The following is a 20,664-nucleotide window of genomic DNA, read 5'->3' as shown; positions in this document are numbered from 1 at the left end:
GAGGCAGTCTTGAGTCCACAGGGTAGACCTGCTACTGTACGGTGGAAAGCAGACCACATTTTCACCCCCCCCCCCACTGTTGATTGTTTTAAATTGTTTCATTGTTTAATGCTTTTAATGCTTGATATAATCGTTTAATTCTATTTCTGTTTTGCATGTGCATGTCTTGAGCAGGACGAAGACAACATGAAAGAAATCCCCCCCCCACCACCAATATTGCCAAGTAAGACACAGTGCTCCAATCCATAACGTATTATAGTTATACTGTATACAGTATAGAGTTACAGTATATACTATACAGTATATACTGTAGTTTTACACTTATATATAGTTAGACAGTAGTTATAGTGCAATATTGGGAAATACTCAATGCCTTTGATGCCCTACAGTGACATTTTTTTTTTTTTCAGAGCGGCAGCACTACAGGAATGGGGGTGTGTGCAAATGTATTATACTGTGTGCATACTGTAGTAACAGTCAGTAATTTGCCCTAATACCCGCTCTCTCTATGACAAAAAAACTACAGAATGCAATGCAGCCATTACGAAGAAGATAAAGCCAAGATTGTACATTTTTAAGAAGAGGCGACCTACTGTATTTTTGTATTATTCCGTTTTCATTTATTATCCTGTACAAATACAATTGTTCCTTCTTTAAATTCATCAGAATCATTTGAACCCCCCCGCCCCCAAATAAAAATTACAGTATGCCACCTCATACAGTACAGTAGAATTAAAAAGCAAGTGATTGTAAGAATGGCAAAAATTGATAAAGTATCAAAAACATGCTTCACATAATGGTTTATTAAAATCAGTTCTTCAATAAGCCCATGTCGGAAAAAAAGGGATGTCTCTTTTTGTTTCAGACTTGAAATTCACATTAGAAAAACATTTGACAATAAAAAACAATAAAATACAATAAAATTAATGTGGTTACAACAATATTGCTGGGGGTTGGTGAAAATATTAAATACACTTACACGGCCATGTGCAAGCGGACACGGTAATGTGGTTTCTTTAAGCAATTCCAGTCACTCCCAACAACAGGTAATGGTGGTTTAGAGGGTTTTGAAATAAATATATAAATATATCTGTACTCACACGGCCATGTGTGAGTCCTTGCAGGAAATTGGTAACTTTGGGGTTAAATTAACCCATCTGCATCTCCCCCCAGTGTAGACTCTTCTTTGTTTGCAACCAACGTGGGATTCTAACTCCAGTCTTGGGCATCAGATGGGGACTCTCCCCAGTGGTGGTAGTAGGGGGGGGGAGTAGGTAGAGAAAGTGAGGCACGTTGTCAGTGGGGTTTAAAACACATTTATTAGTTTTAAAAGCAATTGGTACAACAAGACTCACATACATACATAGTGGTTGGACCCCTGGCCTCCTCGTGCAGTCCAGGATACAGTTTAAGCAGCCGTTATTGCCAATCACGCGTCCGTGATGCAGGAGGAAAAAAAAAAAAAACTTTTTCTCCTTATCTGCAATGGCTGCCTGGTTGATCCGGCTACGGGAGCCACGTTGGGCCAAATTCAGCAGGAACTTTAGAGCTACGCGTTTCGTCGAATCATCGACTTCCTCAGGCTCATATTGGAATTGCTTAAAGAAACCACATTACCGTGTCCGCATGCACATGGCCGTGTAAGTGTATTTAATATTTTCACCAACCCCCAGCAATATTGTTGTAACCACATTAATTTTATTGTATTTTATTGTTTTTTATTGTCAAATGTTTTTCTAATCCCACGCTCCCCCATTGCTTGTATGTCTCTATATCTTTAAAAGGGTTCCGGATTAACCCTTCCCTGGGGTTGCAGCAGAGGGGAACTCCATGCTGGCTCAAAGCATCTGTCATAGAGCCGTGGTCTAACTTACTGCCACATTGTAAGCACACCTCATATATTAAGCTTAAGGTAAGCGCCAGGTTTTTTCCTATTGAAATTCACAATGAATGTGAAGTAATTCTCGCTAAATTCCCAAGAAGGACTTATCACATGTGCGCATGCATGTGTGAAACTGGCCTCCAGACTCTACACAGTTTATCAAAGCTTGAAACATTATGAATGGCTCAGGGGGAGGTCTCGATAAGCAGTTGAATCTGCTTTTGTTGCTTAGGCTTTGTGAGGGGGGAGCGGGAGAGGTGCTACTTCTGTAGCTTTGTCGGTCCTGGTGTGTGTAGGATTATTAGTTCAAAGAAATCTTTTGAACAGTTCATCAGAATCAGTTGTTCAGCAGAATTACTTGAAACCCCCCCTCACCCCCAAATAAAAATTACAGTATGCCACCTCATACAAAAAATGTATAAAACAAAATAAACCTGGTGCCAGATATTGTCCAATTAGATGAGTCCTGTGATCCTCTAGAATCTGCACAAGTGCTTGCAGGTCATGTAATGAGATACAAAAAACAAATCATAGCATATAACTGATGTTATATGCTATGATTTGTTTTTTGTTTTTCATTACATGACCTGCAAGCACTTGTGCGGATTCTAGAGGATCACAGGACTCATCTAATCGGACAATATCTGGCACCAGGTTTATTTTGTTTTATGTATTTTTCTGCCTGTACTGGACAGTAGTTACTAGACAGCCTATCTTTATTTAAAGATTGTATTATTGAGTGTATCACTAGTTAGTTATTTAGGCACTTTAGCTCTTTACTCACAGTATATTTTTTTCTGTGTGCCACCTCATACAGTACAGTAGAATTAAAAAGGAAGTGATTGTAAGAATGGAAAAAATTGATAAAGTATCAAAAACATGTTTCACATAATGGTTTATTAAAATCAGTCCTTCAAAAAGCCCATGTCGAGGGAAAAAAAAAGGGATGTCTCTTTTTTTTTCCGAACTTGAAATTCACATTGAAGGTGAAGTCTTTCTCGCTAAATCCCCAAGAAGGACTTACAGTATCACACTCATCCGGGTGTGCAGGATTATACCTGAACCTGTAGTTCAAAGACATACACGCATGCGCATAAATGTGATGACACGCATATGCGTTTCAATAAGGTTCCAATTAGACATACACGCATGCGCGGAAAAAATATTTTACATTCGGAAAAAGAAGCGACGTTGTATTTTTGTATTATTCCTTTTTCCTTTATTATCCTGTACAAATACAACACTTAATTTGTTAAAAATAATTTTTGTTATGAGTGCTCATATTTTTAATCTTCTACAGTTAGAGGATTTGTGTATGGCTAAGAAAGGACTTCTTTTCCATGTACACTATACAGTATGAACTTGTAACATTAAAATTAAACTTACAACTACAGTACACACACTTTAAGTACTGTACAGCAATAAAGGACAGGTATACTGTAATTGCTCACTCACATCCAGATAATATGAAATAAAGAAAAAAGGACACAATAGTGTAATTCTGTGTGTGATCGGTATAGGTAAAGGTGGTAATGCACTCACATTTGGTATACAAAATGTGAGTACATTACCACCTTTGCCTATACCGATCACACACAGAATTACAGTATTGTGTTCTTTTTTCTTTATTTCATATTATCTGGATGTGAGTGTGCATTGGATCCTCCTACTCTATGCCATTTCCAGTGGTTGAAGAACCCACTTATTACCCTTTGCTGCACCCATCAACATCTGTTACATCTATATTCGGGACTATAAGTATCCTTTGTTTATATTCACAGTATTTTTTGCGCTCGTTTCCCTCTTCACATACTGTTATTGCTAATAGATTTTTAACACAACAACTCGCGATCTCCCATTTCAGTTTCTCGATGGTATTGCAGACAACTCTAAAATGCCATTTTCTGCACTCAATAAAAACACGCGTCTTAAGGCGGTAAGGTTGGAAGAAATCACACGCCATGACATGGGTATTCCGAGAAATACAATGTGTAAAATGTTCGAACAACAGCCGCTGCATCTTTAGCGGTCATGGCTGGGATTTCAAGACGATTTTAGTTCCAGGACATTTGAAGTTAAGTCCCGGTCAAGGGATTTCAAGTCCTCTGGAGAGAAGGGAGCGGTGGCATCTGGAACTTCATATTCATTTGGGTTCCAGGGCATTTCGGGCTAAGCCCAGTCTTGTTTAATGTGCCAAATAGCTAGGAATGTCTATTTATTTACCCCAGGTCCCAAGTAGGGATGTTTCTTCTTATGTAGTTTGTGTTCCATTATATGTATGCCTTTTCCTGTGAATAAATTTCCAATTTATTTCACTTTACCTGTTTTGCTCAATGTATGATTCTGGTAAAAAAAGTGTAAATGCCTTGTCTCCGGTGACATCCCGAGGCTGAAATCAATGGGGTTCAGCTCAGGGGACCCCATGCTTCCGTATACTATTAGTAAAAATCACATTAAAGCAGCTTTATTAGCTATGTGACTAGTCACTACATTAAGGAGTCTCCTACAAAATTCTTCTAGGTTCCTTATCCCCTAGGATCTACTGAAAAGATGTGCACCTTTATTTTCAGAGCTCCTAGACCTTCCTATAAGAAGTTTTAATAAAAGTTGCTTCAAATAATGCTTAGGTTGATTTTCAGGGTTGCTTCAATTGTATCGAAGCTGGACTTAGAAATAATTTCACATGGTTGGAGATACCCCGAACACAGGAGTTTGTGCATATACCATGGGGGGACTCACCCTAAGCAAGGGACCCCTAACTATACCCGGGATACACAAATCCCTATGCCCCTTTTTACCTCTCTGGTCTGTGCTGAAGAAGGGACTCCTGGCAGTGAGCTGCAAGAACTTGTCAGGGTAGGCATTTGACCGGAGCATTGTGCTTCAATGAATCCGAGAATCTTACCTGATTCCCGGGTACATCTTTAGGGTATCAAGTAAAGATGGAACCCCACTACATAGCCACAACTTGTAAAGAATTTCTCTGTCAAACCCACCCTGAAACTCATAGCCTAGCAATTCCTGCTTGCTGGCACTCCTGGAAAGGCAAAAACATGCAAATTCTTTATTGTCGCATTTTCATACAATGCATAGCAGTACATACTGTACATGACATCCAGGTCCAAGAGCTGACACTCTATGACCTCACCACGTGACTGAGGGTCAACCAAGAGGGCTTGACCTTTATTAGTAAGCCTGGTTACCCCCTCACCATCCCTGGTGGATTATGAAGGCATTTGTGCACCTTTGGAAGGTGATAAAAGATAGCAATTCTTGTATTAGACACATACAGATAACTGAATTCATCCCTTGCTATTATTTCATCTTCTAGAGCCTGCTTCACTAAAGAGCAAAGTTCTGATTGATAGATTAATGTGGGATCACTAGGGCGTGTTATATATGAATTAACATCTGATAGTAATCTTTGCCGTTCAGAAATGTAATATACTCGATTTTGAAGCACAATGCTTCCCCCTTGTTAGCCTGCCTAATGACTATGTTATCTAGTTGTTTCAGTCCTTACATTAACCTATCGTAAAGTTATTTGTAATAAACTGTGAGTCAATGCAAAGTTTTTCAAAGTCAAACAATACAAGTATATAGAAAGTCTCTATATAACTCCCTTTGGATTAATACGGATAAAATAAGGAATTGGGTATTAATGAATTATGAATAATACCCGTGGGAGAGGAGTCTTCTACAAGGTCTAGCCAATTTTCCTCTATTGGACAATCAGTTAATAATAGTGTTGTGAATCATTATTTTTATAAATCCTAAAGCAAGAACATAAATCACAATGGCTGAAACTCAATTTGATACTGGTACTGTAACATCCTCAAAAACAACAATCTGTACATACTATAAATAAATAATAAACCAGTGATGCATTTAATTGGTCAAATTAAAATTGTCCATATTTCAGACAGGTGTTAACATCATGCTTGGGAATGCAGGACTCACCGGTGGTTTGTTGACAAGCCAGTAGGCCTGCTCCTGGCACTCAATAACTATGCGATCACCTTTCTGTCGCTGCTTACTTGCCCTGTCAATGAGACGATAGTATCAGAGAAAGGAACTGTGTTACAAACCTTATACAATTAAAGACATTCTGCCAGTACTGCTTTTCAAATCTGAAATGTTACTGTACAACCTAACTCTCAGGCCCAGGAAGACGAGCAACATTATGTTTGAGAAAAAAAGAGGTTAGTTACAAAAGATAAGAAGGCAGCTTGCGTGTGCTGATCTGCGTGACTGGTTGATTTCAATTGCTGGTTGTATTACATGTGCAGTTAGAACTAGAAGGAAAGGGAAGTGCTGTGTATACTAGTGCAGGGGTGAGCAAACTTTTTATGCCGAGCCCCCCTTTTCATCCATAAAATTTCTCGGTCCCCCCCTGCCTGATGTAATCAAAATCACATGAAAAAAAAAAAAAACCTTTATTAAACGGTATACAATATAAATCCAAATATGTCTAAATACTTACATATTTCAACAGCTCGCGCTTGCAAAATTAGGCAGCGTCCACGCTGTCGCTGAGAGCGGTGACATCACCAACTCTCCAAGCATGAGCGCAGGGTGTCCTGCATAATTTTGCAAGCATGGATCGGGGCTATTTGTGTGTGTTTGTGTGTGGCTGTGTGTGTGCATTGACTGCTGCTGAGAGCACTTCAAAGTCAATTTTGTTTGTCTCCCCAAGCGCCAAGCTTGGGAGAGCGTACGTGCACAAAGGCAATACTTTTGGGGGGCATTCATCCACCTCTTTGCTACCTCCCTTCCCTCTCCCCCCCCCTTTTTGTTTCTACCTTCCCCTCCCTGCTCTTTGGCTTGCTATCCCCATTGTCATCCAAACTCCTACCTACATTATTATGTTTTTTTTCCCGTTTCAATGTTGTATTTTCACTTTCTTTTTTTATTATTTCTGTACATTCATAGTGTGAGTGATACAGTGGCAGCCGACCCTTTCCCTCGCAGAGGATCGCAGCGAAGCAGGTTGCCAGCGGAGGAGAGCAGGAACACAGCGCTATTGTAGGGCAGACACCGGGAGGGGCGTTTGACTTCACCGTGCTCAGGCGTTCTCCTCCCCATACCTCCGAAGCCCCTGCGTGTGCGCACACACAATCACGTGGCCGCCACCTGCACTATCCTGTTCAGCCACCCGCACACATATCCGGCTGCCCACCCGTGCACATCATCTTGGCCGCCCCTCGCGCACAGCTTTTTCGTCCTACCGCGCACAGCGTCTGCCCGCGCACCCAGTTTTTGCCGCACGCCGCCTGCGCCCCCCTAAATAATCTTGCGCCTCATTGCCCCCCCCAGTTTGCGCACCACTGCATTACAACACACACACTCTCTCTCAATCAATCAATCACCACATACACACACACACATTTTTTCTGCCTGTGCCAGCAGTGGGTGTGGTTAGTTCATTGCTAACCTAACACACCTGGTAGGTGTCCCTATTTGAACAGAGGTTTTTCATGAATCCTGAGCTTCCATGTGCTGATCTGCGTGACTGGTTGATTTCAAGTGCTGGTTGTAATAAGTGGGCAGTTATAACTAGAAGCAGTTAGAACAAGGAAGGGGTTAAACAAGGTTTAGTTTATTGAAGTACAGTTTACTGTTAGAACTTATAAACTTCATAGTTGCTAGAATGAGCAGGATTGAAAATGCCACTCAATGCACATCTTGCCACGTGTATGTGCACTTGGAGCAGCTGTTCCAAGGAGCATACCGCTGTGAGAAGTGTGAGCAGGTGGTCTCTTTAGAGTCAGAGATTGCTGATCTGAAGAGGAAACTTGCAATATTGAGGGACATTGACAAGCTTGAAATGTGTTTAGTGCTCACTGAGCAGGCTCTTGCTTCGACTAGTGGTGCAGATGGTGGCGCTATGAGTGAGGAGCAGGTAGGTAGCTGGGTAACACTAAGAAAGTGAAGCAGGGACAATAGGGAGAGGCAGGTCGTTTCTGAGCTGACACATCCCAATATATTTGCCGTTTTGAGTGAAGATATTTGGAGTGTCAGGGCAGAAATGGCAAGGCTGGGCGAGACTGATTCCTCTAGCAGCCAGGGGAATAGTTCCTCCAGCACAGTGGGGACCCAGGATGCTCAGATACAAAGAAAGATTGTGGTGTTAGGGAACTCCATTATTAGGAAGGTAAATAGGGAAATCTGTTACCATGAGCGCATGAACCAAACAGTTTGCTGTCTCCCGGGTGCTCGGGTTCGGCACATTGCGGATCGGGAAGACAGATTGTTGGGAGGGGCTGGGATTGACCCAGTGGTCTTGGTACATGCTGGCACCAATGACAAAGTTAGAGAAAGATGGAGAATCCTAAAAAATGATTTCAGGGATCGAGGCCAAAAGCTTAAGGCAAGGTAGTATTTTCTGAAATATTACCAGTGCCATGCACTACTGTAGGGAGACAGTCAGAGATTAGGGAGGTTAATGCATGGCTAAGAAAGTGGTGTTGGAAGGAGGGTTTTAGGTGTCTAGAGCACTGGGACTACTTTTCTGAGAGGTGCCGTCTTTATTTTAGGGAAGGATTGCACCTTAATGAAGAGGGATCTTCTGTGCTAGGGGGAGAATGTTAAAAATGTTGGAGGAGATTTAAAACTAGGATGGAGATGAAACAGATAATGAACTAAATAGAATAGATGAGGAAACAGTCAGTTGTGGAGGTAGAATGAGGGCAAGTGCGAGTTTGACAAGAAGTGAGACACAGAGTAAATACAGATAATACTTCAAAACTTCTAAAGACTTCTAAGTCGGCACAGAAAGGAAAGAGAAGATAAGATAATAGTACAGGCTGAAAAAACAACTTAAATGCATGCTTGCTAATGCAATAAGCCTGACAGATAAAATAGGGGAGATTGAATTATTAGCTGCAATGGAGCAGTATGATATCATAAGCATTACTGAAACATGGTGGGATGAAACTCATGACTGGGCAGTTCATTTAGAGAGTTATTCCCTTTTTCGGAAGGATCGAGTTAATAGAAAAGGAGGTGGAGTATGCTTATATGTTAAACCAGATGTATAACCTATTATAAGGGAAGATGTTTATGAAGAGAATGATGAAAATGTAGAGACCTTGTGGATAGAAATTAGCAGTGGAGGTAAAAGTATAAAGAAAATGTTTGTATGGTTATGCTATAAACCACCAAATTTCTGTGAGATTGAGGAAGCTAAAATACGTTTGCAAATGGGGAAAGCATCAAAAAAGGTCATGTTTGCCTAATAGGTGTTTTTTTAATTATCCGGACATAGACTGGGGAAATGAGATTAGCATTACAGCAAAAGGAAAAAGGTTTTTGGGAGTGCTTAAAGACAATTTTATGACCCAAATTATTGAGGAACCAACCAGTAGGGGGGCAATATTGGATTTGGTAATATCAAACAATGTAGAAATAATAACAAGTATTCAAGTCCTGGAACATTTGGATAACAGTGAGCATACCAGGGTCTCATTTGAAATACATTATCACAAAAAAGATTACTTTGGTTCAACAAATGGGCAGTCTTTAGAACACTGTTGGAAAAGCACACTTATCAGTGTATACCCTTGGGTAATAAGTGTAAAAGAAAAAAGTCAAAACCAATGTGGCTAAATAAACAGGTAGGGGAGGAAATGGGAAAGAAGAGGCAGGCGTTTAGATTCTTTACGTTAGAAGGGACGGAGACATCGTATCAGAATTATAAGGAATGTAACAAAAATTGCAAAAGGGCAATCAAATTAGCAAAAATGGATAATGAAAAAAGGATTGCAATAGAAAGTAAAATCAACCCTAAAAAGTTCTTTAAGTACCTTAATAACAAAAAAATGAGGCATTAAAATATAGGACCCTTTCAGTGTGAGATGGGTAGGCAGATTATTGGAGATAAGGAAAAAGCTGAGGTATTAAACAAATTCTTTGCCTCTGTGTTTACCAGGGAAGAATCAATTTCAATTGTAGTGCCACAGGAGCAAGCCACAACCTCCATATTAATGAACAATTGTTTAACTGAGGAAGAAGTTCATAGACAGCTTGAAAAAAATAAAGAAAATAAGGCACCTGGCCCTGATTGCATACATCCAAAAGTTCTCAATGAGTTACGTTCAGTAATAGCCAAACCATTACATTTAATATTCAAGGACTCCATTTTCACAGGCTTAATACCACAAGATTGGCGTAAAGCAGATGTGGTGCTTATATTTATGAAAGGAGCTAGATCACAACCAGGGAATTACAGAACTGTAAGCCTGACTTCAATAGTGGGGAAACTACTTGAAGGTTTAATACAGGATAATATTCAGGAATACCTAATGGAATAAAAAAATATTAGTAATAGTCAGCATAGATTTATGAAGCATAGATCATTGCAAACTAACCTTATTTGTTTCTTTGAGGAGGTAACTAGGAATTTAGACCAGTGTAATGGGTCTAAAAGGTGATATGATAACTATATACATATATATACTGGTCAGTAAAGGAGCTTTCAAAATAACTATTCATCCCAAGGGCAGTACAAAGGACTCAGGGGCATCCCTTAAGGTTGGAGGAAAGGAGATTTCACCAGCAACTAAAGGAAAGGGTTCTTTACAGTAAGGGGTGAAAATGTGGGATTAATTACCTATGGGGAGTGTAATGGTAGATACAATAGATTTGCTCAAAAAAAATGGTTGGACATCTTTTTAGAAAGGAAAGGTATACAGGGATATACCCAATAAGTAAACATGAGAAGGATGTTGATCCAGGGAGTAATCCGATTGCCAATTCTTGGAGTCAGGTATGAATTTATTTTTCCCCTTGTGAGATATCATTGGATCATTGTCAAGACAGGGGCTGCCAAGCTTGTAATAAAGGGGTCACACCCAGCCGGCAGTCCCTGCAATCATGCAGGACACGAGGGGTTAATGGGATCTGTGTATATATTGATCTGTGTTCCCCTGATTCAACAGAATTGTCCCATGTCTTAGATGTATTTCCCCAGCAGTACTGTGTGTTATTGTATATATTTAAAACCAGAGACAGAACATGAAACACAGACAGAGCTCAGTACACATCCAATGACACCTATACACTGTACAGTGCATATATATATATATATATATATATATATATATATATATATATATATATATATATATATATATATATATATATATATATATATATACTGTATATATATATATATATATATATATATATATATATATATATATATATATATATATATATATATATATATATATATATATAAATATATCTTGAATAAAATGATCTTTTAGTTTAAGTCTTTGGCCAAAGTGTTGTATATATCCTGTTAACATGATCGGGATATGAGGGGTTAATGGGTGCTGGGTATAACCTGCATTCCCCTAACCCATCTGTTTGGTTTCAGGATAAGGCTGCAAACTCCTGCAGTCTGTGTGGTAATTACTATGTATGTATAAATCCTGTCATAGAGGTTCAAAAGCCTTCAGCCCCCATTGAATAATGGTGCTATGTATTAACATGGAGAGAGGGGGAGAATTGGACTGTAGCCTTGACAATGGATAAAGTGTAAAATTATAACTTTTGCTGTATACATGCTAGAAAGGTGACATTTGAATATCTTTTACTATGCCAAGAACACATGTTGCACACATATCTTCAACCTGATTACTACACGGGAAATGTAGTTTATAAGTTATCTCTGTTTTTCCTATAAGTTTGGACATAGGGCAAAAGCTTGCCAGATGGCAGCTTTGATATGTAATTGTACAATCAAAAGAAGAAATTTGAAAGGCTTTATGATGTACTTTACTCCTCCGGTCCCTGGTAGAGAAGTTAGCCAGAGGTGAGAAAAACCTGTACATCAATGGAGGTGACTCGCCCTCATTGCATATGCAGCCAGATATCACAGATGGATACTAACAATTGTGACCTGTTAAATGTAACACCCATACAGGAAAGGTATCTGCCCCAAAAACCATTTTGCTAGACATAATGGCACCCAGGTCCATTGTCATATTTTTTTTAAAAAATGGGCTGGCCAAGTAGGACCATGGGAGGAGGATACTAATGAGGGGCTGGGTAAATCCTGCTTCTCACGTTATCTGTCAACCTGTGATTGGGACAAGGTAATTGTTCACCAATAACTGAACTGCCATGTTAGGAATGGGGTCCTGCATCTATATAATTGCTTGCATCCCTTATTCCTGTGCTTGTCGTGACTGTCCGGATGCCTGTGACAACTAATGAGCCGCTATTCGACTGAATATCTCATTATCCAACCCCAGTAAGGGTAAATATTTCTGTAATGTTATTTGCTTAATGTATTGTCTGTTCCTCTCATAAGAAATAAACTCATTAAGTTTACTATATCCTAATCTTGTTCAATCTGGCCTGGTTATTATATATATTGTCTGCTCTCTCGTGACAATCATATGTCACTGGGGTTTTTTGTTTGCCTTTCTCTGGACCAATAAGTAAGTATAGATATAGAATAAAGTGTCTGTTGTTTAATATTAGCATAGGTTGAACTTGATGGACGCATGTCTTTATTCAACCTCATCTACTATGTAAAAACATTCCTAAACATGGAATGAGTTTTGTGACTTTAAAATTGGTGTTACAACAAGCTCCTGCCCTTCAAAATCCAGGCACAAATCTGCCCTTTGACATACAGGTGTATTCATATCCAGATGCAATCACTGCAGTTCTGCTGCAAGAGAGACAAGGACAGTGGGCACCAACTTAATACGTCTCTAGAGTACTTACATCAATGGAGAAGGTATATGAGGACTGTGCATGAATTCTGTTAGCAGACATGACTGTGCACACACCCATATAGGTTCTAATTTAGAAAAACATGAGTGGAGTGCCCTCCGAAAGGGTAGCTAGGTGGCTGGGAGACCTAAAATATAGGGACATCAAAGTAACACAATTAAAATATATAAGCTTCCCGAGTTAATGCAGTATAAAGGGGAAGGACATGATTGTGGAGAAAGTCCTTGCGCTAGGACACAGAAGATTTTAGGGCTCACGGAAACAACTGATGATTTGCACATAAGGATGTAGCTGCCTGTTCTCTCCCTCTTGCCGAACGGCAGCCTGAGCCAAGCCTTTCCCTGCTATGAAACCCTGGCCTCAAAGCTGGCAGAAATTGAAATTTAATATTGTCTGCAGTACTGGTCAGAAACTCAAGTTGGCCATCTTAAGTTATTGTGTCTTAAAAATCTAATTTGATAGTCCGCACCGGCTCAGTGCCTTTGATGGCTTTAGTGACTTGACTCCTAACTCCTCATTTAAGAAACTATTATGCAGCTGAGCAGCTGTCACAGGAGAACAGGTGTATTTACACCTTTTTACCAGGCTCATTCATTGAGCAAAACAAGCTAATGAAATAAATTGAAGTTTATTCGCATAAATTCGCTTACACACAATGATACACAAAATACACACAAAAAGACACACTTATTTTAGGACTGGGGTTGAAAACTAGACTTTCCTTGATGCAGGGAACTTTATAAAAGAGTTTTACCTTGACTGGGACTTTGCCCGAAATCTCCTGGTACCCAAACCGGTATGAAATTCCACACGCCACCGGTACATTCTCTTCTGAGAACTTGGTCCCTCCTGACCGCGAGCTACTCCAAATACCCTGGAATTCAAATTGGCATGAAATCCCAGCCGCGTCCACTACATTCGGCTTTGAGAATTTTTCCGCAGAAAACTGGACTTAGACCACTGGCTGGCAGGCTTTTCTGGCTTGAAATCGAAGCCAGTTGCTCTGCTATTCCCGGCAAAGCAACTTTGAAAAGCCCGCTCGCACTCTTAATACCGGAAGACACAATCTGATTGGCTCACAGATTCATATAGTATTCTGAGTTTCATTCACAAAACTCAGCAACCAATCAACGCGTGGGAATATTCCCACGCAACCAATCAGAGCCAAGCCGACTAGAAAAGCCAGGTCAGCAGGAAATCTAAAATAGCCAAGGGACATGCGCAGGCTTGCCACCTTCCTCCATTGTTATCTCAATGCCACCCGCCGGGACAGGCTCCACCAGGTCTGGCATAGCAAGTGCAGACCGGATGACTGCCATTGATTTCCCGACCTGGTACTCCACCTTTCCCTGCTGACTAAATGCTATTCTCACCTCTGGCATTCTCTAACTGCTTTGAATGCCGATGTCCAGCAGACTTACCAGCGCCTATGGGTTAGCTCTGGCATCCTGTTTGGACATTGGTTCTGAATGTAAAAACACATTATACTTAATAAGGTATATTTGTAATATACTTCTGAGTCTCTGGGTACAGGGGACAGAAGAAGAAAGATGTTGTACTTTTATTTCTGCCTGCCTTATTCCCCACACACTATCTTTTGGACTCAGTCTGGACTCTCAGAGTCCCCTCTCAACCTTATATATGGTTGGGGCACCCACAAACCCTACACTGGTTCTGGGTCACCTTGGCACTTGCTGGGGTACCCCCCTTAACCTAAGGATTCCCTCAGCTACAGGAATTCATATTCATCCCTGTACCGCATTCTCCTTTCTGGGCTGTGCTGAAGCAGGGTACCCTAGTGGTGAATCACGCTTGCATTTTCAAGGGGAGATATTGCCAGGACAATGTGCCTACATGCATCCGAGAATCAGGCATGATTCTCGGGTACATTTATAGTGGAACCGATAACTCCGGACCACAACCTTTTAGGCACATTTTGACAATGGTTCCTCCGCAAACCCCCCTTGAAACTTATTGTCATGGGAGACCAGATATTTACACCTTTTAACTGGGATCATTCACTGACAAAACAAGTTAGTAAAACAAAATGTCATTTATTTCCTAGAAACAGATGTGCACACAGTCAATTACAAAATACAGAAAAAAACACACTTAAGGGGGGGGGGTGTCTGGGCTAAAAAACTAGACTTTCCTTGGTAAAATAGAAGAACAAACAAAGTCTTTAGGTTGACCGGGACTTGGCCCGAAATGTCGTGGAACTCAAATCAGCATGAAGTTCCTGACATCACTGCTCTCTTTCTTATGGAGATGCTGAAATCCCTTGACCGGGAGATAGTCCCAAACGTCCTGGAACTGTTTCCGGCTTGCAATCCCAGCCGCAACCGCTACGTTCTATTATCAGAACTTGGCCACGAAAAGAGGAACTTAGAAAATTTCTCGCCTTGAAATGTCTAAAGCCGGCTCACTGCTATTTCTCCAAGTTCATCTTTTGGTCATTTCAAATTTACTGCTGCTGCTCTGGTGCTTAGAATCTCACCTACGTATTGGCTGAGGGTTTCTTATAGTATTTCAGAGTTCGATCATGAAATACTTCAGCCAATCCGAGCATGGAAAAAATCCTACCAGCCTATCAGAGCGCTGCCAGGCTATCTTTCTGCTTGCTACCACTTGTCAGACAGAAGCCACCCGCAGAGTTAGGCTCCTCCAAGTCTGGGCTGGGGCAAATGGTGGTCCGATGACTTCCATTCATCCCATGATGTGAGCACTTGAAGCTAACTCCGCTGCCCAAATGGCTTTCACACCTGGCAACCTTTTGAGGCTTTCATGTATAGAACCTGAGCAGACTTGATGGCACCAAGCTTGATAGCCACATGGTCTCTCGGAACCATGGACCTGGAAGTTCCCAGCTCATATGCACAAGCATTTATACACTTTAAACATACCTGTTTATTAAAATATACTTTACACAGTTATACAGTACTTTCTAAGTCTTTTGGCTATGAGGGTTAGAAAGAGAATCTGTACTTTTATTCCCACTAGCCATATCCCCCACACACTGCAACCCTGACTTAGCTTTTAAAACATCTCACAACCTTATGTATGGTTGGAGTACCCCCAGAACCCCTATACCAGTTTCTGGTGATCTGGGCAATAACTGGGCATCCCCTCTTATACTAGGGACACTTCTACCATTCCAGGGATACCTCCATCCCTACTGCTGCGACACACTTTATTCAAGCAAATGCCCAGTTTGTACCTGGCAGATACCTGGAATGCGCCGCTCCTCACCTCTGACAAGCCGCGTTGCGTTTGCCTTCCCAGCCATGGTTCATGCCTGGCTGACGGGGGCCTGATCTGTTAAATGATAATGATCAGGATTTAATAGGCTGCAATGCTTCGCGTGTCCACCAGATGGCATAAATTCATGAATTGTAATGCAGTATATATATATACTGTACTGTATATACACAGTATATATATTTATATATATATATATATATATATATATATATATATATATAGTATATATTGTTATACAGTATATATATATATATATATATATATATATATATATATATATATATATATATATATATATATATATATATATATATATATATATATATATATATATATATATATATATACTGTATAACAACAACCCCTATAAGCCCTAACATACAGTACTGTACACATACAGTACTGTATATGCACATACATAAATGATACTACTGTATGGGTGGCGGGGGCGAGATGTGTTTGCAGCAGAGAGAGATCCGCTGCTCTCTCTGTGCAAACATCCGCACATTAAAAATTATTTTAAATACATTTCTATTGATAGTGTAGATGTGCAGGGGGTCTCCGGAGCTGAACCGCGTTGGTTTCAGGTCTGGGACCCCCTGCTCCCCGAGATACAGCCCCCTTTAGGGGTGCCGGTATCCCTCTGCTTGGTTTAAAGGGCCCGACCACGTGATCGCGGCCTGTAAACCAAGCAGAGCAGAGGGATACCGGCACCCCCTAAAGGGGCCTGTATCTTGGGGAGCAGGGGGTCCCCAGACCTGAAACCAGTGCGGTTCCGCTCTGGAGACCCTCTGCACATCTACACTATCAATAAAAATGTATTTTAAATGTATTTATTTATATTCATTTATTTATTTAGATTTATTTATTAATTGTGCTGCTGCTGCAAGTCCTAAACTCACACCAAGGGCCAAACACCCCCCTCACCCCCAATAAAAAAAATTCACGCACAGCAGCCCCACAATTAATAAATAAATCTAAATAAATAAATAAATACACGAAGAGAAATAAATATACAGTATACTGTATATATATACTGGATATATATACAGTATATATATATATAATAGCAATCCCTATACATATACAGTATATACTGTGTATATATATACACTGTATACACACACATATATATATATACACTGCCGACATAGTTTATCCGAGTGCGGCTCATTCCGCAAGCCGGGAAATGTCCCGGCTTGCAAGCCGCACTCCCTCAGCGTGCCGCGCATCACCGATGCGCGGTCACGCATCATCGGGTGCCAGCGCCCCCTGCACGTGCGTCCAGGGCTCCCCGAGGGAGCCCTGGTGTCCCGCGATCGCGGGACGGCGGCAGGGGGTTCCGGGGGACCCGGCGGACCCGGCAGCGGTAGGGAGAGCGCCCCGATCGGAGGGCGCTCTTCCGCTGCTTCGGCACGCGCCCGTCACACTGCGGCGCGCGCCAGGATACTGCTGCGGCCAAGAACGGGCAAATGCTCGAATAAACTTGGCCGCAGCAGTATATATCTATAGATATATACAGTATACAGTATATTTACACACATGATGAACCAATATACAAATACATGTAGAATGGTTATCAAAATCATACTGTCCTACAGATAACGCTTCTCTATACAGACAATAATAATAATCCATTTAATAATCCTAACTGATTTTACAATATAAAACATAACATTCCAATCCACACAGTACATTGCATTTACATTGTATAAATGATGCATAAAATCTATGCACCATATACATTCTGCAAATGAATGTTAACAATATAATTGCAAGCTACTCTACCAGTAAATACAAACACTTCCAAACAAGTCAACTATTTTAACCAATCAAGTAAACAAAAATCAATATATACTGTAAGTACCAACCAGAAAACACAATTTAAAACCAAAGCTAACCCTTACAATACCAAGGATTACATCTATCTAATTGTAAAAAAACCTTATACTTTATACACAGCATTGCAATAAACAAAATACATGATGAACAATACAGTACATTCCCTGTATCTCTCTGCCTTCAGTGTAATCTGTTTAAAGCCCCCTCCCCCCTAATGTTTCTGTTAAACAGATTACACTGAAGGGAGAGAGATGTAAAGGCCTAAAGCCCCCTCCCCCCTAATGTTTCTGTTAAACAGATTACACTGAAGGGAGAGCGATGTAAAGGCCTAAAGCCCCATCCCCCCTAATGTTTCTGTTAAACAGATTACACTGAAGGGAGAGAGATTTTACAGAAACACACATTAGGGGGGAGGGGGCTTTAAACAGATTACACTGAAGGCAGAGAGATGTTTCTGTTACCAGTAAATCTCCCTCCCTGCTGTCAGTGCAGTGTATGTAAATGTGGGGAGGGGGGGGGACCCAATGTGCATACTGTGAGGTCTAACCACCATCACCTCCTACCCACATACCGTTACCCCCCCATCCTGGCCATGGCCCCTCCGCTTCTGCAAAACAGACACAAAAATTAAAACATACAAAGTAATGTCCCCTAACCCCTTAATCACGATAGCGGTTATTAACCACTACAGTCATGAAGGGGTTAACCCACCCTCACCCACCACTCGGGATGCCTACATACCCTCCCACACTAACCCCCCCCCCCGTCAGGCCTAACCACCCAGTCAGTACCCACAAGGGAGGCCTACCCACATACCGTTGGGGAAACACCCCACCCCCAGTACCCACAATAAAAACAGTACAATGACCCACAATAAACAGCATTATATTTATTAAATACATTACCCACCCCCTGTGCCCCCCCATAAATACAAGATTTATCCTTTTACATACAGGGTTCATAACGCAGTCCCACGCTAGTCCCCGGTGGGCTGGCAGGGCACCTGGACAGACCTACAGTTTACCAGCAGCCCTTTTTACACAGGTTCTGGAGGCCTGCTGGTGGATCCTGCCAGCACCATAGCACCCACGTGGTCTCCTTGTGTCACCGTGGGCCACAATTGTGTCTCCACGGTAGGCCCAAGGATGTCTGGGAGCCCCGGGTCAAACCCACAGGTGTCTGCGGGGCCTCGGGTGGTTCCCTCGGGGGTCTGGGGAACTCACGGGTGCTCACTACGGGTCCACGGTGCCCCCACAGAAGTGGGACCACACATCATCATCCCCGCACCTACGGGTCGGAGGTGCCCCCACAGAAGTGGGACCACACATCGTCATCCCCACAGACTACGGGTCTGCGGTGCCCCCACAGAAGTGGGACCACACATCATCATCCCCGCATGTGTCACCCGTGGAACCACCAGCCTGATACCCTTGGTATACCCGAGGATACCCACAGGTGGTCTCCAGAGGCCCCACGCAAAACCACGGAATCAAACCCTGAATGTAAAAAAAAATAAACCTGGCCTATACATTCAATACATACACCCTCCCCCCAACACCTACAGTACAATAATGTGCAAAATAACTATTATCCAAATATGGATAATAGATTAATTGCCCATTATTTAAAACATTAACTAGCATATATAAATAAATAAAGTACTACTGACCTCATCAATACGAAGTGTCCGTTGCCAGCAAAATCCTTGTCTTGTCCACAACATACATAGCAAATACAAAGCCAATACATTGCAATTACATTCAGATATCAATTAACCCCTTAAACACCTTATCAGATAATAACCGCAAAGGTGATTAAGGGGTTAAGCCACACAGGCCCGATACCCACCCTCACCCATGAATTTGTACTGTGGCTTCATCATGCAACTATATATATATACTTTATATATATACAGAGAGACAGAGAGATAGAGAGAGAGAGATATATATATAATCTGTGGAAAGGCTATGGGTACCAGATTTGCCCCCAGCTATGCTAATCTCTACATGGGTCTGTGGGAGAGAACCCATGTTTGGGAGAATGCTAGTCTGAGGGGTGGTCTGGTATACTATGGCCGTTTCATAGATGATATTATCTTTATTTGGGATGGTGATAGGGATATCCTGGAGGAGATTCTGTCATCCTTTAACATCAATGAGATGGGCCTTAAATTTACACATACTGTACACCGTAGCACAATTGTCTTTCTGGATTTAGAACTTTTCATTGGCACAGAAAATCAGATTCAAACAAGAACACACTTCAAATCAGTGTCAGCCAACAGCTATTTACATTATGGCAGTAACCACTATAAAAAGTGGCTAAATAACGTGCCCAAGAGCCAGTTTTACAGAATCAGGCGCAACTGCTCAGAGGACTCTGACTTTGCATCACAGGGAAAAGATCTATCAAATAAGTTTTTGGAAAAGGGATATGATGCCTCTGTTGTTAACAAAGCTTTTCAGGATGCAGGTCTTATTAAAAGAGAGACACTTTTGGAAAAATCAAAAAATAAATCTGAATCATTGTGTATAAGCAGAAAAAAGGAATATAAATCAAATAATGCACCAAAATTCATTACACAATTCAATCAATCTGCTCCCCAAATTAGAAATATTTTAAATTGTCATTGGAAAATTATACGCAATGATCCTGTTATTGGTCACCTAGTACCAGAATATGCTCCAACTGTATTCAGAAAGGCGAGGAGCATTAAAACAATACTGGCACCAAGTAAACTTAAAACCAAGAAGATTACCAATCAGAATATGGCTCTAAGGGAGGGAAATGTTAGTTGTGGAAGAGGCCGGTGTTTAACCTGCAAACATTTGACAAAATCTAACAAGTTCACATCACATTCAAATGGTACATCATATGAAATAAAAGACCATATAAATTGTTTAACAGAATACGTTGTGTATCTTATC

General features: G+C 41.1%; 1 protein-coding gene across 1 annotated transcript in view; it reads right to left on the bottom strand.

The window, feature by feature from the left end:
• RGS11 (regulator of G protein signaling 11) overlaps positions 1-20,664 on the bottom strand; it is a 786,758-nt gene that overhangs the window by 424,242 nt on the left and 341,852 nt on the right. Inside the window, exon 8 of the mRNA XM_075565212.1 lies at positions 5,843-5,924. Within this exon, the coding sequence (XP_075421327.1) occupies positions 5,843-5,924 (82 nt within the window). The remainder of the gene's footprint in view (positions 1-5,842; positions 5,925-20,664) is intronic.

The sequence above is a fragment of the Ascaphus truei genome, chromosome 11, assembly GCF_040206685.1.
Source record: "Ascaphus truei isolate aAscTru1 chromosome 11, aAscTru1.hap1, whole genome shotgun sequence".
NCBI classification, from domain to species: Eukaryota; Metazoa; Chordata; class Amphibia; order Anura; family Ascaphidae; genus Ascaphus; species Ascaphus truei.
This window is presented reverse-complemented; position numbering and strand designations above follow the sequence as displayed.